The sequence below is a fragment of the Xenopus laevis genome, chromosome 4S (assembly GCF_017654675.1).
Source record: "Xenopus laevis strain J_2021 chromosome 4S, Xenopus_laevis_v10.1, whole genome shotgun sequence".
NCBI lineage: Eukaryota > Metazoa > Chordata > Amphibia > Anura > Pipidae > Xenopus > Xenopus laevis.
Genome location: NC_054378.1, coordinates 80,621,437 through 80,647,361, shown reverse-complemented (window position 1 = coordinate 80,647,361; position 25,925 = coordinate 80,621,437). Strand labels below are relative to the sequence as shown.

General features: G+C 39.5%; 1 protein-coding gene across 8 annotated transcripts in view; it reads right to left on the bottom strand.

The window, feature by feature from the left end:
- acbd6.S (acyl-CoA binding domain containing 6 S homeolog) overlaps window positions 1–25,925 on the bottom strand; it is an 84,358-nt gene that overhangs the window by 41,487 nt on the left and 16,946 nt on the right. For 2 of the 8 annotated variants that reach the window (XM_041591439.1, XM_018259744.1), the window contains exons 1-4: window positions 2,940–3,476; window positions 2,200–2,264; window positions 1,158–1,232; window positions 738–834 (exon numbers count right to left, since the gene is read on the bottom strand). In XM_041591439.1, the coding sequence (XP_041447373.1) occupies window positions 738–834; window positions 1,158–1,232; window positions 2,200–2,264; window positions 2,940–3,131 (429 nt within the window). In that variant the 5' untranslated portion in view covers window positions 3,132–3,476. 8 annotated transcript variants of the gene reach the window in all.

Here is a 25,925-nt window from a genome sequence, read left to right as displayed (position 1 = left end):
GATGTTTTGTGAAGGTGAACTACCCTTTTAAATTGAGCTTCCTCCTTTAACAGATTACACGAATTAATAGGAAAGGACATTTAGTGGCAGCTAGCAGAACCTTGCCATCTGCAGATTAAAAGTTGCACATCCGGATAGCTAGTGAGTCACAAGATCAAGGGCTCAAAATGTAATTACAGGAGTAGACAAAGCCACAACAAGCTGCTCTGGCTGCTATAAACATATACAGTATGACGGAATTAGAGACTTTGTAAGCAATCCCTGATATATAAAAAAAACAAAGGGTGTCAATAATGTGAAGCAATAACCATGCACTACTCAATAGTCATGCACCCATCATACTTGAATAGCCATTAGTCTTCGTCATAATTGGTGGGAGCAAATTTTGTACTAATGAGTTGGAAGTTACACACATGAGAAATTGCCCTTTAAACTGTAGGATTTTTTTAAACTAGATTTGGACAACTGATCATGAGCTGACTTTCTTAAAAACTGTACCACTACTATTTACCCACTTTCTTGGACTGGTTTTTGTTTTAAAAGAATGGGAAAAAATTGGCTAGAATGGTAGAAAGTCCAAAACGCTAGAGGCAATGCAAACATAATTAAGGATATACCAAAACCCAGATTTGATTTGGACGAATACAAATATTTTTTAGCAAATTTGATTGCCTGGCCAATCCCAATTTGAACACTTGTGTCTTATGTAAAAGGACCATCCCAGATAAGACTTATACCTGAGGACTCCAGTCTGGATCCAGTTTTTTCACCGTTTCAATATATTCAGTCATGGCCTGCTGATGGCTGTAATCTCCCAGAGCTTTCCAGGCTTCCCTGAAGCCAATGCAGAATCAAAGAACACAGAGAGAAAAAGTGAATGTTTAAAATGTGTTTTAAATTAATACACTTTCAGGCACATGATTCTAATGCTTTGATTGGTTACTGATTGTTATTTACCTTGCTCATATCACAATGAAAGCAACAAAAAATGAATGCCTATTTTCTTCATTCACAAATAATTCTTAATCTAAAATGACATTTCACAATGTTTTAAAATGCATGGACACATGCTAAATAGAACTAAAGCAACCGCATGTTGCCTTTGTAAAGCTAAATATGCTCTTGACTTTAGCTGAGAAATGTAGAATCTATGTTACCCGCATAAAAAGATGATATTTTCAGTCCTGTAGATTGTTTGCCAGTTCTTTACCAGTACCAGGTTGATGTTTATACTGCAACACATTGCATAAATCAAAGAGCAAGCAGTTAGCTGCTGGCACTATAAAGTGCTAAAGGACAAGGACAGATCTACACACAAAAAATCACAGCAGAATTTGTTCAATGTCAAGTTTGCCCTCCACCAAGAAGCTTTGCGTAAGTGAACTGCCCTTAAGTTTAATTTTCCCCTATTCTCTTGTTTTGTAAAACAGGTTGCTGACCTATGAAAATTGGATATAATAGTTGATACATTTCACAATACAAGAAGAGAAATGTCTCCAACTACAGTTTTAAATTGTAACAGTTCCTCTGTGACATACATACTTTTGGTACCTGTACAATCATGTAAATGACTGGAGAAAATAGGCCACACCAGAACATTAATCGCCAGTGATAAATATTTACTTTTGTGGGAAACTAATCTCCTGTAAAAGCTTAATCCAGTGGAATGCAACATGCTACGATTTGTTCTTCCTCTTCCTTTTCATTAATGAATACTAAATATTAGGGATGCACCGAATCCACTATTTTGGATTCGGCTGAACTCCCGAATCCTATGTGAAAGATTCGGCCGAATACCGAACCAAATCCTAATTTGCATATGCAAATTAGGGGTGGGAAGGGGAAAATATTTTTTACTTCCATGTTTTGTGACAAAAAATCACACAATTTCCCTCCCTGCCCCTAATTTGCATATGCAAAATTAGGATTCGGTTCGACCAGGCAGAAGGATTAGGCTGAACCCGAATTCTGCTGAAAAAAGCCGAATCCTGGCTGAATCCCGAACCGCATCCTGGATTCGGTGCATCCCTACAAAATGTCATATTACATGACTATAAATATTTTTTATATTATGGATTGCTGAACTTTCTAAGTTTTGTATCTTTTGTAGCCACAGGGCACCAGTGATAATGAAGGAAATGCTATGATATCACAGTATTGATGTTCTATACATACAACCCGTTCAAATAGATCTCATACCATTTCTTTTTACCCTCATAATCAAAGAATCCAGGTTTGGGAGTGTTGCATCTTCCAACTTTGACCTGCAAAAGACAAAGGATTTTTAGACAGTGATCATTATATGGTTTATGGTAATAATACCAACATAATTTCAACATGTTTACATGTACTTGTATTTTTGCAACAAGCCAGATGAAGATATTTTGTTGTAACATTATAGTACCAAGGATGAACTAAAAACTTTGTGACAGAGTAAACAGGTAACTCTTCTGGGTTATACTGTAGTAGCTGATGTTCCTGAAATGCACACATGTAAGCATATTCTATTCCTCGGCTTCCACTCTAGTGCATAAGAATACTGGCTGGGTTATGCATTCCCAGGGGAACTAGTATCATGAGGCACGGTAAGAATCTTGCCTCAAACAGCAACAACTGGCAGGTTACCAGGGCTGGCAAAAAGATGCTCCTGGTAACTTTAAGAGCTAAAATTAAGTTTTATTAAGTGTAACTATGCCCCATGACCCAGGTAAGTTAAGTGAGGGCAGCATCACGAAGGCCACCCCAGTCCCTAATAGTGGATTAACATTTAGCATTTTTATTCATGTATTTTTGAAAACTGAATTGACATTTTTTCATCAAGCAGTGTTTACATCCTTTGGGCCTCATCGTTGAGTGCAGAAAGAAACGAGAGACAATACATTACAGAGCAATATATTACTATAGCAAGCTTACAGCTGTTCCACTGCTAGGCAATTTACCTGCTTATACCTGGCGTACAGGTACAGTAGCTGCTCCGTACTTGCCACACTGGCCACATTCTGGACATGTTTTGCTGCCTGTTCAAACTGGCACTGCAGCTCTTCCTCAGTTTTTTCTTCCCACTGGTCCGGGCAGCCCCCAGAGCAGACGTCTCCAGAGCTGGACTCTTCCAATATCCCAGGGGACGCCATGGCTGCTGTCCCTCGCACTAACAGCTTCTTTGTAGCAGCGCTAACTAAAACCCGAGCCTGGCTTTCTATCTCGTCACTGTTCCACAGACGGCAAGATCATCGGTGAGCACCAGTCTATACCAGCTGACTCGCGCTACCTCAATAGCCCCCTGGCTTTTACAGAGCCTTCACTCGCTCACGTTGCCATGCACGAGTTCAGCAATGTGTTTTTTATTGTATCAGTCGGTTCTTTCAAAAAGCATCGCCAACAGTCCTTTCCACAAACGTTCCCGGGCGGAAACACACAATGCGAAACAAACGTTCCGAGCTAAGAAACCAATTGAATGTGAGCTGATTCCCTCATAAAATATTGACAACTAAAATGCTAGTTGCCGCTAGGGGTCGCACTGAGGACATTATATAGGATTCGACTTGATAATTGTGTGAATGGGTTTTTTTTTTTTTTTTTTAAAACTTTGTATTTATTAAAGCTTCACAGAGAAAAAAATATTCATACAATAGAATGTATTTCTCACAGTTATACAACCGTGCAAGAATAAAGAACATAAGAATAAAGAACATTTTGACATACATTCCCAGCTTGATTTTATGCGGTTATGTACCTTACGATCCTATTCGAATAAGAGAAGAACTATTTATGTACCTTATGATCCTATTCGAATATGAGAAGAACTATTTAATGGGAAGGGGAAGAAAAAAAACTGGGGGGGAGGTGAGGGGAGGGGGTTCGGTGGTTGAACCCAGGCCCGGACTGGCAATCTGTGGGTTCTGGCAAATGCCAGAGGGGCTGCTATAAGGTGCCATAGAAAGTCAGTATTTAGTGGGCTGGTGGGGGCTGTTTGGGCCTCTATGTGGGCTGAGTGGGCCTCTGTGTACCTGAAATAACAGGGCCTAATTTAATTCTCAGTACGGACCTGGTTGAACCGCTATATCTGTCTATGTATTAAGCCTTCTCGATAGTGTGAATGGGTTTTTATTTTTGTGGGGCTCTGGTCAGTGTAACGATGGCTTGGCCAAACTTTTTACTGATAGGTGGGTTATTTTTGCACCTAACTTGATTTACAGTTTGTCATAGATAGTTTTCAAAGGCAGCAATGGTGAACCATGGGGCCCCAGCACTACACCAGAGAGGCGCCGGAATAGGAATCTTATATATCAGTGCTGTCCAACTTCCAGGCCCAGATTTGTGGAGTGGCCACCAAGGCCTGGGCCTATGGCGGCAGGAATTTAGAGGGCGGCATGCTGCCCATCCACATTAGTTCAGAAACACTGGGGATGCACAGGAGATACAATAGTTTTTTACATTTCCCATGCGCCAAAACCCATTGCTCTGGTCCTGATGAAAATTTTAACAAATAAAAGGGAGGAGACGAGGACCACGAACGACAGAGGGCCTAGGGGTACCAGCTACAGGACCGGGCCAGGACCGCTGGGTGCCCGAGGCAACCCGGCAGCCCTGGCGCCCCATCCACCGATAGTGCAGGAAGAGTGCGCGCATGCACGCTGACCGGCCGTGAACCCCTTCCGGTACACTCTCCTCCCTCCCCTCATGTGCGCGCGAATGTGAACACACACAAATAGGCGGAATCGCGGAACTCACTCAGTCGGACTGTGGGTAGGCAGCAGTGACAGGTACAGGCCTGGCACCCCTCAAGCTTTGCGCCATAGGCACGTGCCTACTCTGCCTACCCCTAGTTCCAGCCCTCACCAGCTATGTAAATCCGGCCCTGCCAACTTTCTGTGGTAACGGACTGTTTTTATTACCCACTGGTAGAGGGCTATAATGGAAGCCACCTAGGGTTGCCACTTTTTCCAGATAAAGATACCGGCCTTCCTATATATTTATCTTTTTTCCCTATTAATAACATTGGGTACAACCATCATTATTACCTGCCAGGCTGGTAAAATACTGGCCAGGTGGCATTCCTAAAGCTGGCGTTGATCACTATCTCTTTTTAAGCCAACCCCACTTTAAACCACACCCATGTTACCACAAGACTATGTCCACATTAATGGTGGTAGCTCACCAAAAGATCAAATGGATGATCACTCGTCATTCAAATGTGAAACTTTTAAGTCATATTAAAACATACACTTGAATAAATATGCCTCTTCCTCCACAGTGGATAACACAGTACCCCCAGCACATAATTAAATGCCTTATGGGCAGCAATTACCAAATGCTAACAAAACCCCAGAACAAAGCCTACAAAGTTCTTGTCCCACAGGTACTGAAGGGCAGGCAGAGTATGGCACACACAGGGAGCATGGGGCAGGCAGAGCATGGCGCACACAGGGAGCATATGGCACACAAAGGGAGCATAAGGCAGGAAGAGTATAGCACACACAGGGAGAGAAGGGCAGGCAGAGTATGGCACACACAGGGAGAGAAGGGCAGGCAAAGTATGGCATGCATAGGGAACAAAGGGCAGGTAGATAGAGCACAAATATGGAGCGTAGGGCAGGCAGAGTATGGCACACACAGGGCTCATAGGGCAGGCAGACTATGGCACACACAGGGAGCATAGGGCAGGCAGAGTATGGCACACAGGGAGCATAGGGCAGGTAGAGTATAGCATATACACAAGAAGCATAGTGAAGGCAGGGGTTATTACAGGTATGAACAATGCAGGAGTTTACTGTCTGAATGTGAGGTGTAAACAATGCAGGGGGCCAATTAATCTCAGTACTGATACCTTTTCAGGGTGGTGGCAGACGTGGCTACTGGGGGAGATTAGTCGCCTGGAGTAGAGGCAATTTGTTGCTGGGCAATTAATCTCCCTCAGTAGCCACGTCTGCCACCAGCCCACCACCCTAAAGCTTACAGAAGGTAAGTAGTCACAGCAGGCAGACTTTTATGTGGGGGGCACACAAGGTGGGGTCGCGGGCTGCCAGTTGGACAGCACTGTTATATATGGGGTTGTATTAGGTAAATTCATAATGGAAAACAAAATTGGAGTCCCTGTATATAAAAGGATCCAGAGAAGTGTAACTAAGCTGGTAAAAGGTATGAAAAATCTCAGCTGTGAAGAAACACTGGCCAAGTTGAGGTTGTTCGTGATTGAGAAGAGACACTTAACCCTTTAAGTGCCAGCAGAATTTCACATTTTGGTTACGCGAAATGCCAGCCGTTTTTGAAACATTTTGTGCTCTCTCACTTTAGGGGCATTTTCTGAGGGGAAACCTATAGTTTACCTAGGAAAACTATACATTGTTTTTTTCGGTAGAAACTGAGCTTTCTAAATCTGCCTGAGTTTTCATGTATTTCCACCTGTGCAAAAAAATTTATAGTGCTAAATACCAAAAAAAAATGAAAAATTACCATTTTTCATCGTATATCAATTTATACCAGAAAAATATTTCATTTTACGGATGAAAATCCAACTGATTTGGAAAGCCTTATGTCTCTCGAACATGCCAATACCAGATATGTATAGTTTTAGGGAGATTTAGGACTTCTGTACCTCAAAAACTCCCGGCAGTATATTGCCGAATTTTGAAAGCACTAAGGCAGAAAACGGCATGCTTTAGATTCCAAGGCAAAAACTCCTGAAACCGTAGGTTTACCCCAGAAAACCATACATTTTTGAAAAGTACACATTCTGCCGATTACAAAATGGGTAACTATGTCTCTCTTCTCCCAACTACCAAACATAAAAGCTTGTCTGAACATAGTGGTTTTTCAAAAAAAAATTCAAAATTCTGAAAAATCATTTCAAAGGTTTTATTTTGCTGCTCCGCATATCCCAAACTATATTAGGTACCAAGAAAAAGCACCTGAAATATGATTGCCAGGGGTCCACTGAACAGTTTGATACCCATTATGCATAGGTTTACCAAAGTATCTGGCATTTAGAGACACCAATATGAAGTTAGCACATCCAAATTGATCAGGACTTTACTTCAGCTACTGAGAAATCAACACATTGACTGCATTTTTTGTGGGGTAAAAACACAGAAATATATGTTTACCCCCCAAACCCATATATTTTTGGAAAGTACACATTTCTACCGAATCTAAAATGGGTACCCATGCCTTTCTGCTCCAAACTACTGAGTCGCAAGGCTTTCCCAAAATTGTCGGTTTTGGTGAAATATGTGAAAATTGCCTCAAACCTTCAAATTCCCAGCACCATGTCACCCATGTATCATTATGCACTAAGAAAAAGCACCCTAAATATGATTGCCATGGTTCCTCTGAACATTTTGGTGGCCATTGTTCATAGGTTTACCAAAGTATCTGGCATTTAGAGGCCCCAAAATGAAGTTAGCGCATACAAACAGTCCCGTGGGTAACTTCAGCTAATGAAAAATCAACACATTGACTGCATTTTGTGGGGTAAAAACACAGAAATATATGTTTACCCCCAAAACCCATATATTTTTGGAAAGTACACATTCTACCGAATCTAAAATGGGTACCCATGCCTTTCTGCTCCAAACTACTGAGTCGCAAGGCTTTCCCACAATTGTCGGTTTTGGTGAAATATCTGAAAATTGCCTCAAAGCTTCAACTTCTCAGTACCATATCACCCATGTATCGTTACGCACCAAGAAAAAGCACCCTAAATATGATTGCCAGGGTTCCTCCAAACAGTTTGGTGGCCATTGTTCATAGGTTTACCAAAGTATCTGGCATTTAGAGGCCCCAAAATGAAGTTAGCGCATACAAACAGTCCAGTGGGTAACTTCAGCTAATGAAAAATCAACACATTGACTGCATTTTTGTGGGGTAAAAACACAGAAATATATGTTTACCCCCCAAACCCATATATTTTTGGAAAGTACACATTCTACTGAATCTAAAATGGGTACCCATGCCTTTCTGCTCCAAACTACTGAGTCGCAAGGCTTTCCCAAAGTTGTCGGTTTTGGTGAAATATCTGAAAATTGCCTCAAAGCTTCAACTTCCCAGCACTATATCACCCATGTATCATTACGTACTAAGAAAAAGCACCCTAAATATGATTGCCAGGGTTCCTCTGAACATTTTGGTGGCCATTGTTCATAAGTTTACCAAAGTATCTGGCATTTAGAGGCCCCAAAATGAAGTTAGCGCATACAAACAGTTCCGTGGGTAACTTCAGCTAATGAAAAATCAACACATTGACTGCATTTTTGTGGGGTAAAAACACAGAAATATATGTTTGCCCCCCAAAACCCATATAGTTTTGGAAAGTACACATTCTACTGAATCTAAAATGGGTACCCATGCCTTTCTGCTCCAAACTACTGAGTCGCAAGGCTTTCCCACAATTGTCGGTTTTGGTGAAATATCTGAAAATTGCCTCAAAGCTTCAACTTCTCAGCACCATATCACCCATGTATCGTTATGCACCAAGAAAAAGCACCCTAAATATGATTGCCAGGGTTCCTCCGAACAGTTTGGTGGCCATTGTTCATAGGTTTACCAAAGTATCTGGCATTTAGAGGCCTCAAAATGAAGTTAGTGCATACAAATAGTCGTGTGGGTAACTTCAGCTAATGAAAGATCAACACATTAACTGCATTTTTGTGGGGTAAAAACACAGAAATATATGTTTACCCCCCAAACCCATACATTTTTGGAAAGTACACATTCTACTGAATCTAAAATGGGTACCCATGCCTTATTGCTCCAAACTACTGAGTCGCAAGGCTTTCCCAAAGTTGTCCGTTTTGGTGAAATATCTGAAAATTGCCTCAATGCTTCAACTTTCCAGCATCATATCGCCCATGTATCATTAGGTATCACAAAAAAGCACCCAAATTGTGATTGCCAGGGGTCCTCCAAACAGTTTGGTGCCCACTGTGCATAGGTTTACCAAAGTATATGGCATTTAGAGGCCCCAAAATGAAGTTAGCACATACAAATTGTCCTGTGGGTAACTTCAGCTAATGAAAAATCAGCACATTGTCTGCATTTTTGTGGGGTAAAAACACAGAAATATATGTTTACCCCCCAAACCCATACATTTTTGGAAAGTACACATTCTACAGAATCTAAAATGGGTACCCATGCTTTTCTGCTCCAAACTACTGAGTCGCAAGGCTTTGCCAAATTTGGCGGTTTTGGTGAAATATCTGAAAATTGCCTCAAAGCTTCAACTTTCCAGCATCGTATTGTCCATGTATCATTACCAGCATAAAGCATCCTAAATATAAACATACGGGTCTACTAAATAGTTTGATGCCCAATGTGCATAGTTATACCAAACTATGTGGCGCACAGAGACCCCCAAATGACAATATGTATAGACATTTTCACGGCTGACGCGCTGGCTGCTGCAACATAACCACCCGGTGTGTGTATTATGCGACATTAGACCACCTAACAGTACAGAGACCCCAGAAAACCATATATTTTCAGAAAGTACACATTCTGACGAATCCAATATGGGTAAATAAGTGTTTCTACTACAAACTGCCAAACTGCAAAGCAATGCTGAACATAACGGTTTTTATCAAATTTCTGAAAATCGTCACAAAGCTTGAATTTTACCCCATTATATGCCCCACATTTCATAACTTATCAGCATAAAACATCCTAAATATGAACGCCAGGGGTCTACTGAACACTTTGATGCCCAATATGCATAGATATACCAAACTATGTGGCGCACAGAGACCCCCAAATGACAATACTGTATATACATTTTCACGGCTGACGCGCTGGCTGCTGCAATATAAGCACCTGGTGTGTGTATTATGCGACATTAGACCCCCCTAACAGTACAGAGACCACAGAAAACCATATATTTTCAGAAAGTACACATTCTGACGAATCCAATATGGGTAAATAAGTGTTTCTACTACAAACTGCCAAACTGCAAAGCAATGCTGAACATAACGGTTTTTATCAAATTTCTGAAAATCGTCACAAAGCTTGAATTTTACTCCATTATATGCTCCACGTTTCGTAACGTATCAGCATAAAACATCCTAAATATGAACGCCAGGGGTCTACTGAACACTTTGATGCCCAATATGCATAGATATACCAAACTATGTGGCGCATAGAGACCCCCAAATGACAATAGTGTATATACATTTTCACGGCTGACGCGCTGGCTGCTGCAATATAAGCACCTGGTGTGTGTATTATGCGATATTAGACCCCCCTAACAGTACAGAGACCCCAGAAAACCATATATTTTTCAGAAAGTACACATTCTGACGAATCCAATATGGGTAAATAAGTGTTTCTACTACAAACTGCCAAACTGCAAAGCAATGCTGAACATAACGGTTTTTATCAAATTTCTGAAAATCGTCAGAAAGCTTGAATTTTACCCCATTATATGCTCCACGTTTCGTAACGTATCAGCATAAAACATCCTAAATATGAACGCCAGGGGTCTACTGAACACTTTGATGCCCAATATGCATAGATATACCAAACTATGTGGCGCACAGAGACCCCCAAATGACAATAGTGTATATACATTTTCACGGCTGACGCGCTGGCTGCTGCAATATAAGCACCTGGTGTTTGTATTATGCGACATTAGACCCCCCTAACAGTACAGAGACCCCAGAAAAACAGATATTTTCAGAAAGTACACATTCTGACGAATCCAATATGGGTAAATAAGTGTTTCTACTACAAACTGCCAAACTGCAAAGCAATGCTGAACATAACGGTTTTTATCAAATTTCTGAAAATCGTCACAAAGCTTGAATTTTACCCCATTATATGCTCCACGTTTCGTAACGTATCAGCATAAAACATCCTAAATATGAACGCCAGGGGTCTGCTAAATAGTTTGATGCCCAATGTGCATAGATATACTAAACTATGTGGCGCACAGAGACCCCCAAATGACAATAGTGTATATACATTTTCACGGCTGACGCGCTGGCTGCTGCAATATAAGCACCTGGTGTGTGTATTATGCGATATTAGACCCCCTAACAGTACAGAGACCCCAGAAAACCATATATTTTCAGAAAGTACACATTCTGACGAATCCAATATGGGTAAATAAGTGTTTCTACTACAAACTGCCAAACTGCAAAGCAATGCTGAACATAACGGTTTTTATCAAATTTCTGAAAATCGTCACAAAGCTTGAATTTTACCCCATTATATGCTCCACGTTTCGTAACGTATCAGCATAAAACATCCTAAATATGAACGCCAGAGGTCTACTGAACACTTTGATGCTCAATATGCATAGATATACCAAACTATGTGGCGCACAGAGACCACCAAATGACAATAGTGTATATACATTTTCACAGCTGACGCGCTGGCTGCTGCAATATAAGCGCCTGGTGTGTGTATTATGCGACATTAGACCCCCCTAACAGTACAGAGACCCCAGAAAACCATATATTTTCAGAAAGTACACATTCTGACGAATCCAATATGGGTAAATAAGTGTTTCTACTACAAACTGCCAAACTGCAAAGCAATGCTGAACATAACGGTTTTTTATCAAATTTCTGAAAATCGTCAGAAAGCTTGAATTTTACCCCATTATATGCCCCACATTTCGTAACGTATCAGCATAAAACATCCTAAATATGAACGCCAGGGGTCTACTGAACACTTTGATGCTCAATATGCATAGATATACCAAACTATGTGGCGCACAGAGACTACCAAATGACAATAGTGTATATACATTTTCACGGCTGACGTGCTGGCTGCTGCAATATACAGTAAGCACCTGGTGTGTGTATTATGCGACATTAGACCCCCCTAACAGTACAGAGACCCCAGAAAACCATATATTTTCAGAAAGTACACATTCTGACGAATCCAATATGGGTAAATAAGTGTTTCTACTACAAACTGCCAAACTGCAAAGCAATGCTGAACATAACGGTTTTTATCAAATTTCTGAAAATCGTCACAAAGCTTGAATTTTAACCCATTATATGCCCCACATTTCGTAATGTATCAGCATAAAACATCCTAAATATGAACGCCAGGGGTCTACTGAACACTTTGATGCCCAATATGCATAGATATACCAAACTATGTGGCGCACAGAGACCCCCAAATGGATATATAGTAGATAAAATTTACAAGGCAAAACAAAATAAGGCAGTAAAGAGTGAAATGAAAAAAAATCCAATAAAACCACAAAAATCAATGTTTTTTTTCCAGAATAGTGTTATCGGCCATCAGAATCACAGTTTGAATATTTTAGCTGGGCCAAACAGGTTATACGGCTAGAAACAAGTGAACACAACATATGCAGAGCTGAAAATGCAATAAAATGGCTAAAAATTCAATAAAATGGCTAAAAATGCACCAAAATACCCAAAATTGCAATATAGTCACCGAAACAACATACAAAAGATATTGCACAGTACGGTTAGCGAATACGCTATTCGTAATGGCAATAAAACATTTTTTTCAGCAAAAAAAAGAGACGATGCGATAAGAAAAAAAAAAAAAAAGCCACAATGCCATGTATGTGCGTGTGTACAAATGGTAAATTACATGTTATGTGCGCGTGTGTGCGTGTGCACGTGTGTGTAAGTGCAGTGAGTGTAAGTGACCCCCCCAATCCCCAAAAATGTATGTGTAAGTGTGTGTAAGTGTGAATCTAAGTGTGTATTACTGTAATAAGTGTGTGTTGGTGTGTTTGTGTGTGTAATTGTTGCACTAACCTGAAAAAGTCGCTGAAGACTGTTGCACACGATGTGGAGGGGTCCCAGGAAGACATCTGCGACGATCTGCGTGTCTCTGTGCTGTGGGGGCGGAGCTGGATGGCGCAGTGCAGGCTGCAGCAGCAGGACACGTAAGGAACACGTGCCTGCTGCTGTTTTTGGGCCCCTGGGCGATCGCGCCCCAGGGGCCACTCGATCCCCTGCTCTGCTCGTTGCCTAGGGGCAGGGGATCGAAGCGGAACGGAGCGAGCGGCTCTAACAGCCGCTCCTCCGCTCCAGAACCCGGAAGTGCTGCAGAACGTAGAATCTACGTTCTGTGGCATTTCAAGTTACTTTTCCACAGAACGTAGATTCTACGTTCTGTGGCACTTAAAGGGTTAAAGGGTGATGTGATAAATATGCATAAATATATAAGGGGATCGTATAATAATCTCTAAAATGCTTTATTTACCAGTGGGTTCTTTCATTCATTACTAGAAAGGAGGTTTCGTCTTAATATTCAGAAAAGGGTTTTATTATAGTGAGAGCTGTGAATGTAAAATTCTGCATACATTAGATAGCTTTAAGAAGGGGCTAGATGGCTTTTTAGCTAGTGAGGCAATACATGGTTTTTAAAGTGAGTGCTGTGAATGTAAAATTATGCATACATTAAATAGCTTTAAGAAGGGGTTAGATGTCTTTTTAGCTAGTGAGGCAATACATGGTTATGAAGGATAGCTCATAGTACAAGTTGATCTAGGGACTGGTCCAAATGCCATCTTCGAGTCAGGAAGGGTTTTCACCCCTTTGAGGCAAATTGCAGAGGCTTCAGAGGGAATTTATTTTGCCTTCCTCTGGATCAACTAGCAGGTTATATATATATAACCATAAAAGGTTGACCTTCATGGACGTGTCTTTTTCAACCAAACTTACTGTGTTATTGTATTATATGAAGAGAATGGCAAAGTAGCTTTATTGAGCCTTGGGAAGGCAATGTAGAGAGGGGAGTGGGAAGATCGGGAGATGCATAAATGGGGGTGGGGTTCTTCATACCCAGTCCTGTTTGTCTTTTACTCCCCTGAAATCAAACCTATTTTTCACCAGCTACTAGTTTCATGTAGTAATCTCATGGTTTCACATAAGCCTAAGGTGTATGGCACTGAGGGGAGTTGACAGCTGCTGTAGGTTTCCAGCAGGATATAACTTGTACTTTATAGATAACACTAATTGTTCCAGTGTACCACAGGAGTCTTTTCTTGGTCCTTTGCTTTTTACATTATTTATTAATGAACTTGAGATGGGCATTGTTATTACTGTCTCTGGTTCTGCTTATGAAAGTTAATTGTGTTAAACTAAGTTCCATGCAGGATGCTGCCACTTTGCAGAGATATTTGACTAAAATGGTGAAATGGACATATGCATGAGGCCACCAGCGCCATGAGTTCACTTCCCATTCCCCCTGCCAGAGAGCTTAGAGCAGGCAGGGGGCATTATTTAAAAAAACACTATAGTTTTTCCCAACTAAAGAACTAGCTCTATAAGCCCACATCTCTGGTGGGGCAAACATATTTTGGGGTGACAGGTGCCCTTTAAGAAGGATATTAATGAACTGGAGAGAGAGTGCAGAGACATGCAACTAGACTGATAAAAAAAGCAATGGAAATATTAATCTATGAGGAAAGCCTGTCAAGGTTGGGGGTTGTTTTCCATGAGAAAAGGCGACTGCAAGGAGACATAAATGCTCTTTACAAATACATTAGAGGACATTATAGACAGATAATGAGGGAGCTTTTCTCCCATACAAATATCAAAGAATGAGAGTCTACCCCTTTAGACTAAGCAGCGTAGGAAGTGAAGTAAGTGAGGTTGTGGATTGACCTACCAGGTGATGATGTAATGGCAGATAATATTCTTAGATGATTCTGTGAACAAGCATAATATCCAAGGCCAAGTATAGGTATTGATAAATAATTTATATATGTGAGAATATAGAGAGGTCTCTATAATATGTGTGTATATGTGCACTGGGTTTTATTCGGATGGGATGAACTTGATGGACTTAACATAATATATTAATTTAACACCTCACTTTGTTGACAGTAATGTGAATCGCCACCTGTTCAATGCCATGCAGCATGACTCCCAGTATGCAAGAGCGCTGAATATATTTATGGACAATCACCTTCTTGGAATGATAAAGGTTTTGACTTTCTAAAGAAAAATAACAAAATATAAAACAAAATAGGAGGAAAGAAGATGAACACTGAAGAGAAAATGGACAAAGGTCAGGTGCATGAATGAAAAGAGAAGAGTGTAGCACAGTAAAACCAAAGGAGAAGAGTCAAATACAGAAAGGCATAAGAGATATAAGAAGACTGAAACTGAAAGAATTGCAAAGTAATAGGGAGAGGGAGGGGGAGGAGGACATGGAAAGCATTGGGAAGTCAAAAGAGATGCAAAAAAGCTGGGGAGTCTTACGTTAAAAATGGCAAAGACAAGCGCAGAAGACAAATGCAATGAGAGAAGTGAAAAAGAATTAAAAATGGTGAAAAGCAGAAGAGAGAGAAAGCTATTTCTATGCAATGGTACATTTTTATTCTCATTGAGACCCTTTTTACATTCACCATTCATTCGTAATCTGAGACCTTTGCCTAGTAGCTAGGAAAATAATAATAACAATAAGTCATGGCGACCAGATAACTGTTTAAATTCATTTCATAAATTAAAAAAAGGAAAAGGGGTGTGTAACTTGCTGTCACTATATACACTGATGATGATGATTTTAAGGTAAAATAATCAAAAACATCAGCGCTTCAAACTCCTTCCACAGTGCAGAACTGGTATTTCCTACTTTCTACCACTAGATGACCACTATGGACTTTTTAAACTTTAGACTTGTTAATGTGGCCTAAGCCATATAAACAGATCAGTCCTCCCAAGGAACACCTCTTAAACATCCATTGGTATTGCTTACCACCTACAAAAGCAGATGTAACATTGACTTGTTTAACACAGGCATTACAAAAAAGCCATGACAAGAGAACATGGTAGGTTACCTTAACATTGGGAATGAGTTATTTACAGTGGTAAATTTACCGTGGTTTGTGGTGATTGCCTATGAATTTCAGTCAAATGTACAAGCTGTAACATTTGCTGTGAAAGTGCATGTCCTATAGATACAACTGCCTGCTTGGTAAAGGGTAGGAACTAAGGATCAATCTGGTAAAATAAAATGCACAATATGCACAATATCTGGCACAGCCATAGGTGCCCCACTGCTTTCCTGTGGTATATCACATCACTCCCCATTCCACAATCTCTTCAGTAATGCAAGTCAGCTCTCATCTATTATTCCCTAATATTGTTTCTGGCCCCATTAAGTTTCTCTTGCAATAATATTTTTATAATCTGCTTCCATCTTCCCCAGGCGATTACAGCCACAGTGATGGACAGGTCTCCGATTAACTGAAATGTGAAAGAATTGCTGCATACTAATAACTTTACTCAGGGCCACTGTGAAGGGGGTAACAGAGGTACCACCATATAGGACTATTGGGAATCTTTGTGCTCTAGTAATCAGTTATGATAACCAGAGTCCCTGTTTTTTAACTGCACATTATGTACAGAAATCTATCTGATGGAAGCTGGGCTTATAACTATGTAAATGTTATCAAGATTAAGACAAATGTAATGTCAAATGTGTACTTATATGAGGCCTGTACAATCACATATTTAATTTACCACTAAGGTTTCTGGATTTCTGGCTTTAAGCCACCACTGCAACAACATTCTGCAAAGAGCTCCATCTGCTTCTCTGCATTCTCACTCACAGACACAAGAGCAGATTTACTGGTGTGATTAAACTGTATTGCCTACTAATAAAACAACAAAATAAGATATACTTAGGATCCTAAAAAGTAAATGAAAAAAACTCAGTTAGGATTGCACCCACCCAAAAGCATAGCCATGTTGGTGTATAAAAATAACCTTGCTTTGGCCCTGTGCCTGCTGTGATCAAATTTCAGTTCAGTGAATTAGCAACAAAAACTGCATATGGTACACAACGATAGGCCTACCCGACCCATATCTGGCCAAAAATTAGCCTAGATCATATTGGTTTAAAAATCTCATTGTGGAGATGACTGCACTGGTTTGTTGATGCGTCTTCTCCCCAACAGCTTGTATTTCCATCACTATGATCTTATCATTTGCCTCAAGGTGGGCATATTGGAGAAAGATCAACTTGTTTGGCGACCTCATCTTTCAATGTATGACCAGCTTAAGGATTATTTTGGGTGAACTCGCATTCAAGCTACTTTGGAAACACTTGCCACTGAATGAGGTGGTGGGAACAACAGATAAAATTGGATAGTAGGGGTGGAATTATAGGAAAAAGCACAGGGACCTTAAATCACGGGACACCAGTGCAATTGTTAAAGCCCAGGAATTAAGACTTGTACATCATTACCAATACAGACCATCATCATAAGGGAACTAAAGACAGAAATTGGAAACAATAGCACAGAGTGAGATAATTTGACCAGTATTCAGTGCACCCCCTCATAGTTTATAATGGAGCAGTGGACAGTTCCTTGGTGTATCTTCCATTATTCCAACTTCTGTAAGGTGAGGCAAACATTTGTGAGTTTAAGGAGTGGTGAAAAGCACAACAAAGAACTAGGTTTGAAATGCTACAACTTATGTTTATGGTTTCTCAAATTCTGCACCTTATGTTTATGGGCCGGCATGGTACTGCATAAAAACCTGGTGGGCTCCGGAGCTTTATGGGCCCTGCCGACCCAGACCCCCACACTCCAGTGTTGCCCTCTGATTAAGCCGGTATTGCAACTGCAAATGCAGCACAGGTACGAGCATGAGCCAGAGGAAGGGTTGTGGCTCGGGTGAGGCCATATTTTAGTTCTTCTTTAACCTTGCATGTGCAAAGTAAAACGTAACATTTGTAATGAAATGCTACTAAATGAATTAGACAAAAGTGGGTATAGGATTGGTTTCTTTGGTATATTTCTGAAAAAAAAAAACCCACTATTTAATACCTTGTATATTAATATGGATAAATGTAGAGGACTGATTTTTATTCATGAAATCTAAGTTAAAGATTACAGCTTTTTAACATCCCTTAGGATTTTTCTCAAATTCAAAGCTAATATAAAAAATAATAAGAAAAATAGATTTAGAAAATGAAATTTAAAAAAGAGGTATGTTATAGAGATATAACTGATTAAAATGAGGGGTCTGCCATGCTTCAATAAATTGTTATTGCAGATGAAAAGTCTGTTATTTTCCCCCTTTATCCTGGTGGCAACCAAGGACTATAATGCAACTATATTGCGTGAATAATTGTAATGAAGTTAGATGCTGACCTAGAAATAGAGCATGTTTTGCTTCGCATTTCTGGGTGTGAAGGGTTAACTTGAGTAGCCATTTGCATGGTAATCCCCTAGCACATATGAAATGCACTCTGACACTAATGCATAATTTAATATTGTTCTGCGTTAGAAGTTAGAAATCAAAGCTTTTGACTCCATTATCCTGCTCATCTACAATAGAACCCAGTAAAAACGATTAATATGCCACAGTGGAGGCTTAGACCCCATGCCAGCTAAATATAGACTTGGCTTGTTGTGAGCTGTCTTATTGCACAAGCCAGCACTGATTATGGCTAACCACTCAACTCCTACTGGTTTCAGTACACACTTATTACTGATTTATGTACACCCACAGGGACTGACATTGGCAGAGATTCATCATTAAGGCCATACAACATTTTGGAGCATTATCAATGTAAGAAACACAAGGTCAGGTGTAGACTAAGCAAAATTATAGTTGCATAGTCAAAGCAAGATTATAGGAATGATATATATATAAAACTTAATAATAAAATTCTCATCATCACACACTGACAAATGTGTCCCATGCAAAATAATATACAAAAAGGTATGACAATTATTTACTTATTCAGCTGTTGGGGTGCAATGAATTGTGTCTCAGAATAGGTTTGCCTAACCAAAATAAAAAAAGTGCAAATAGGTTTCCTTCTCTATTTAACTGCAAGGTACTATGACCTCATTAGATACCAAAATCCTGAGGGGTTGCAAAGGCACAAAGAATATAATCTTTTAGTTTTTGTGTTGTGTCTTATAAAGAAATAATGTTCACCTGTAAACAGGAATGGGTGTCTGCCCACTCCCCTTCAACCCCCCCCCCCACCTTGAGTGTGCGCACACTTTCTAAATTACCAATTCTGGGACTTTGCATACGGCTGTCAAAGATTCTAATGCTCCCCCAGTATGTGCAGCAGTGAGGGAGCAGATGCCGCTCCTAAAATATTGCAGCCCTTGGCCCAGGCCTTTGCTTGCATTTCCACAAATCCGGCCTGCCTATAAAATTATAAAGTAGAAGCTGCTCAACCAGTGTACACATATTTGGCCCATGGCTTGATTCTAGTCAAGAAATTCTTAAATGCCGATTAATAACCTCATATGTTTAAAAGGGGTGTACAAGAACAAGGGTCGGAGTGGGTAGCTCTTGTGGGACCCACCGGCCCAGACCTCCGGCCCTGGTCGCTGCTGAATAAACATGGCGAGGGTGGAAGGCGATTGCAGCTGGGGGGGCTAAAGAGAACTTTGCAGTTGGGGGGCCTTGGGGGTGATGTGGGGGGCCCTGAGTCAGCAGTCTGATGCTGACAATATCATCATCACCATCATTATTATCATCATCACTATCATTTATTTATGTATACAGCACTTTATATTAATTTATACCAAACAAGAATCTTACAAAAATGTAACAAACAAGGGAATAAGGCCCTACTCACAAGACTTTACATTCAACATGTATTTCATATATTATCACACTGATTTTATTTCCTAAGCAGTATGATTTGTAATTTGTGAGTACAATATAAACTACTAACAGAATATGCATAGTGGATCTTTCCATCTAAACTTGGATTTTCTATGGACTTATACAGAAAAGAAAAAAGAAAATAATTGACCTATTGCTTTGCACCTTCCCATCCCTCGTAGTCCAAAAACACATTCATATGTCTACGCTACAACATGTTTTAAAACATAACTTTCAATAAATATCATTAAGAAAAAGAAAGAAGTCCAGATTAACACCATTAAAAATATGTTAGGTCAGGGAGGCGAGATGCCACAGGATAGTGGGTTTAAAACAAATCTCTGCGGCAATATATGTGCCGAACAATCCCACAAAATAATATGGTGTGCATGTTGTTGTATACTGGTATCAGCCATATATACATAGACAATGGTAATCCACCATGCATAGCATCTTATACATTTAATTTGATATTACCGCAGCATATAATGTCTAAAATATTAATATCGTAGCAGACTGCTGCGTTTAGACCGAAAGAGGCACTATCGAGGTGTGACTCTTAGATTTATTGCGGCGGTAGCAGAAGTAGGTTCCGTTTCCCAACCATTCCGAACCAACCCTTTCACCCACAGTATAAACCCTCCCAGGTGCTGAAAGAGGTAATAAGTGAGTGCAGCTCTAAGATTGCTGCGGCGATGAATTTATGATTCCATTTACCCACTGTTGCCAAGCCAACCCCTTCTCCCGCAGTGAACACCCTCCCGGTCGTTAAATAGGAGCAAAAAATGTACTCGATGGTAAAAACATTAATTGTGTTGTAGGATATAAAAGAAGCCTGTCTCAGAACCACAGCCACACCAACCCCTTCACCCACATCGAAACAACCTCCCAGTGGTGACAATTATCCCATTTCTTTCAGGTATCTTGCGACGCCCTGCCTAACAAAATTAAAATCGTTAAAGAGTATGCGCCTGACGCGCGTTTCGTTCACAGCATGTGAACTTTGTCAAAGTTAATATTTAATTTTATTTAATATTTATTAAAAGTTATGTTTTAACAGATGTGGGGTAGACATATGACTGTGTTTTTGTACTAAGAGGGATGGGAAGGTGCAAAGCAATAGGTTAATTATTTTTCTTTTCTATATTGGTTTAATTATTTGACCTTGCACACCATCGGTTGTTTTCTATTTGATGGGAGGTGCTCCCCAATACTCCTTACTTATTGTTTTCTATGGACTTGCCTGTAATCATCAGAATAATCCAAGAGCCTTAGCTACTGGAAATAAGATAGGGAGGGAGAAGGACATAATCACACTGATTCTGTGGCTGCCTAGTTCCCATGCATCTTCATAATTATGATAATGATAATAACAGTAATCAGGAGCAGTATGGTCTCTTCTGAAACAAAATTTCTGTTGAGTGCTTACTTAACCCTATAAGTGAAGTATATGGTATAATCTGTGTTCAAGGGTGAAGCTCTGCCATAAACTAGAGTAGACTTCACATGAGCAGTGGCAGAACATACAGCTGTTACACAAAGACTGAAGTCACCACAATAGGAAACTAGATATTGTTGCTGGTCAGTAATATGTTTAGTCACTATAGGGTTATGATGACAAATAAACCGCAAGGCTTCCACAGAAGTCAGTTTATAGTGTTTTCAGAGTGTTAAGACATTAGTGTGTCAACACTTTTTCTTGAGTACTATATTCAAGAATTTTGTATGTTCTCAGTATCTATGTGTTACCACCCAGAAACCACAGTTACATATGTTAAGCATAATACTACAGGTGGATTCAGCCAATTACTGGCTGCTAATTGATTTTAATGTTAAACGAAAAATAACCAATAGGTGGGAAAATGCAAAGTAAGCTCGTGAGGAAGTGTATAAGTCATGAAATGCGTTAGGCGCGTGTAACATATAAAGTAAAGACCAATAGAATCCCATTCTTATGTGTATATTGCCTCCGCCAATCTCCCTGTACACATACAGTGGATGCCAATGAAGTTTGACCTCTGAGATTATTCTTAGTGACTATGAGACAGAGGAGAGGAGCAAACAAGTGGCGTGTTTGTACTGAAAATAGTGTGTGAGAAAGCACAAGACAGTCCATATCAGGGACTGACTACACTCGAACATTCTTGTGTACACCAATGTATTTAACCAGTAGTGTAACGTTCAGTTAAATCCGCATCTTAGTGAATTTGCATAGTTACGTCCATGCACCAGAGCGCAAATTCACCAGGCGTTAGGGAGTGAATTACTGATAGAGTCTATCTCCTTCGCTAGCGAAGTTACGCCGGCAACCGTTAGTAAATCAGCGAAGTACCGAAATGATGCCATGCTGGCGAATTTTCACCCTTTAGTAAATTTGACCCCATGTCTTTCTCTATCTGGTAAAAAACATAAAGTTAATATCTTAATTAGAAAGAATCCTCTAAGCCAGTGGTCCCCAACCTTTTTAAACCGTGAGCCACATTAAAATGTAAAAAGAGTTGGGGAGCAACACAAGCATGAAAAAGTCCCTTGGGGTGCCAAATAAGGGCAGTGATTGGCTATTAGGTAGCCCCTATGTGGACTGGCAGCCTACAAGAGGCTCAACTTGGCACTATACTTAGTTTTTATGCAATTTTAATTCACTTTTCAAGCCTGGAATTCAAAAATAATCACCTGCTTTGAGGACTCTGAGAGCAACATCCAAGGGGTTGGAGAGCAACATGTTGCTCACGAGCTACTGGTTGGGGATCACTGCTCTAAGCCTATAAAAGAACTGTAAATTACAGTACCTGTTCTCACACAGACAGCCTGGTACAATTCTAATTGGAGTCTGTGTGACGGGAGCCAAGAAAACACTTGACAGGGAAGAAATTGAGCCTTACTAAGCACTTAAACTGGTACTATTCTTTTAGGGAAGCCGCTAGTTATTAAGTGGCCAAACATCAGGTCAGTGATCAGGGTACAGAAATATATCTTATTTAGCCAATGGATCTCTATGAACACTTTAGAACTCTCGTGCTTGGTGTATTCATTAGCTCTTTATCAATTTGTGTCATCATTCATTGGTAAGATTTTGAGATATGTTAATCACTACAAACTTACTAGAGTTTTCAGTAGCAAAATAAGAAGGCTATAGTTCCAAAAGATGGAGACTATCCAGAGACTATGTTTTAAAGACAACCATAAAGGAGGGCATAGCTCAATGTGTGCAGAAAATATTTTACAGTTACTTCGTAAAACATTTTATTATTAAGAATTATAGCTGACATCTTTGCATTGCATGGGGCATCTCAGCTACAAATGATGCATGGTAATATACCCAGAAAAATCCAGAGCTTGTGAAAACCTTTTGTCTTATTATATATAATGCTATATTGCAAAAAAAATGCTGTCTTGGAAACCAGGTGGGGCCAATGCAGAAAAAAGTCAAATGTTGCCATAGCAATGTGAAAGTGCACACGGCAGTTGAAAGAAAGTACTTCTAACAAGAAAGATAATCAGGCTATCAGATAATGGTGACTTTTCAGACATTCTACCAAGTCTATGTAAAAAAAAAAAATAATATATATATATATATATATATATACAGTATATATATATATATATATATATATATATATATATATATATATATATATATATATACACACACACATATGTATATGGGCCCTAATGTTAAACTCTAGGTTAACCATAAACCAATCGCTAACTTTGTAAAATATATATAATGGTGCAGCAGTATACTTGCAGCAGTATACAAGGGATTGAACCAAGAACAGCTCTTATCATAGTATTGATTATCTGATTCAAGGAAAGAGCTCCTAGAGGATTTGTTTGGTATCTGGCACAGCTGAAGCAGTTATTGGCTTGGGGATAAAATTGCTTATAAAATTTAACTAATCAAAACATCAATAACTTTTATACAGTATTATATACAGTATTTTCAAGTTAATTGGAATCCTGTTTGATCAAATATTTCTAAAGTAACATGAAAGCAATTTTATGCTCAAGGTTTCCATGTAGTAATACATACAGGAAATGCAGCCAATAGGTGTGAAACTGACTAGATTGATTTTTTGGCAGATCATCGGAGACCAACACACTAGCTTGTCTGTTGCTGCTGCTTATATTATTCCACGTGATTGCATAGGTTTTCAGATGATTGTCTGCAAAACATTCTATTTGTACTGTACAAGGACTGTGATAAATCTGTGTGTTACTTCTCTGTGTCAGCTTTACACTTGCTAAACTGCAACAAAGAAAACCTACCCCATTAGCCTTGGAACTGACATTGACAGAGAGATGCAGCTGATTTAATGTGACATGATTACTCTAAAAAGAACAATCAGGCGGCGGTAGTAGAGCTTTTAGGCAGTTACAGGGAGCAATGGCATATTGGTAACTGGTATGTTTTTCCCCAACAGTGAGAAATTATTTCTATCAAATAGAAATGCATTTTCATGAGCCCTCAATGAAAGTGAGCATGCTGCTGCATTAGGTAATAGTGATTATCAGCAAACACAGTGATTGATATAACTCGCATTGCTTCATTGGAAGCGGAACCTTTGTAGCCTTACAAACACCATATGACAGCGGGAACATAGAAGGGTTTTTATCAAACATGAATATTGCCACTAGGCCCTATAGTCATGAATAGAAAATGGCAATTGGATTGTGATAGGCCCTATAGACATGAATAGAAGATTGCAATTGGATTGTGATATGTTACAGATTTCATTTCCCCACCAAATTGACCAATGATTAAAAAAGATACAATATATCCATAACACTGCACAAAAGGCCCACTAATGAGTTGTGTCATAATTCACTGTTATTACAAAAGAAGTAAAAATATTACATAATTGCTCCAGAGGGCTTAAACACTGAATCATTAAGCATACCAAGGCATGATTTTATCACTTGAAAATAATAGCAGGCCAGGGTGGTATTCAAAGGTCCTAGAGAGAGGTGAAAGGGATACAGCTACTGTTAGTTCTTGACTGTTGCAAACTAATAACTCCCATCACCCTCATTGTCAATTTATTAGTAGAAGCCAGTTGAATAACACTTTTCAAACCAATCCACAGAGGTCCTCTCTATAAATTTATATATTTAACAACCTCTGGAGAGGTCATCGTGCCCAGTAATTGGTCCCATGTGACAGTGGAGCACACATGATTTACCCTGTGATTGGTTTCCGTGGTCTTTAAATCTCTTTGCGCTTTAAAATCCACTTCTATTTGCTCACCGACAAAGCACAAGATCATCCTATGACAGGTTGTAGGTTTATTATATAAACATTTAACCCCATAGTCACATGTATGTAAATGTAACAATAGTAAAAGTTGGTGGTCAATCAATGTTCTAGAGCTCATTGTTATGGTATAAAGTTGGGAAAACATTGAATAAAAGAGCAAATTAAATATGTAGAAACCCCTATTCAGTTATAGTTTTCAGCATTTTGGGTTTAGTAATTGAGGCATTATTTTTTTATCAATATATATGTTGTGTCATTATGGCTGGCAGACGGTAAAGATTATTTTTTTTAGATTATTGTTGAAATTATTTTTGTAACTATGTTTTATGACTTTATTTGCTCTTCATAATGTCTAATATATATTTTTGTTTTTTTGTCTTGATTATAAAATATATTAATATCAGAAAGAAGGCTCTGTTAGTGTATTTCCTTCATAAACTTATTTTCTTTTTATACATATTTTATATTGTCTGTGCTGTAGATTTATTATTGATTGTCACACTGTGTATTTATACAACTGAAGCATAACCAAAGGAAAAACTGGTTTTAGAGAAAATAATTTACTGTGTATCCTCTGAACATGGGGTCTGTCATGTTCATGTGCCCTGCACAATGTTTGTTGATGGCTGCTCAATCTCTTCATGTGCTCTGGGACCATAAATCAAATGCTAACATTCTGAAATTCATATTTGGCTATGAACACCTTCTTCCTCCCTATTTGCAGAGTATACCTTCTCCGCATGCATACAGTATATTATAATATATTTCAATAAAGACAAGAGACAGAAGCAACAGAAATGAAATTAGCAGGACAGTAGAATGAAACAAAAGGGGGGGGGGCGGTAGACTAGTGTTGGCAGAATGGGGGAAAGTAAAAATTAACTGAAAAAAAGTGCCCCCTTAGAAAAGGAGTCACTGGTTTAAACTCTTTCATAGCACAGACATATTTGACTATTGATTACTTTAAGTGATCTGGGAGCTAGAGTTAGACATTTCAGCTGACACTGACAGCAATGGTTGCTGGCACCCAGGTCGGACTAAGATTTAAAATTGGCTCTGGCTTTTGAAGTACACAGAGGTGCAAACAG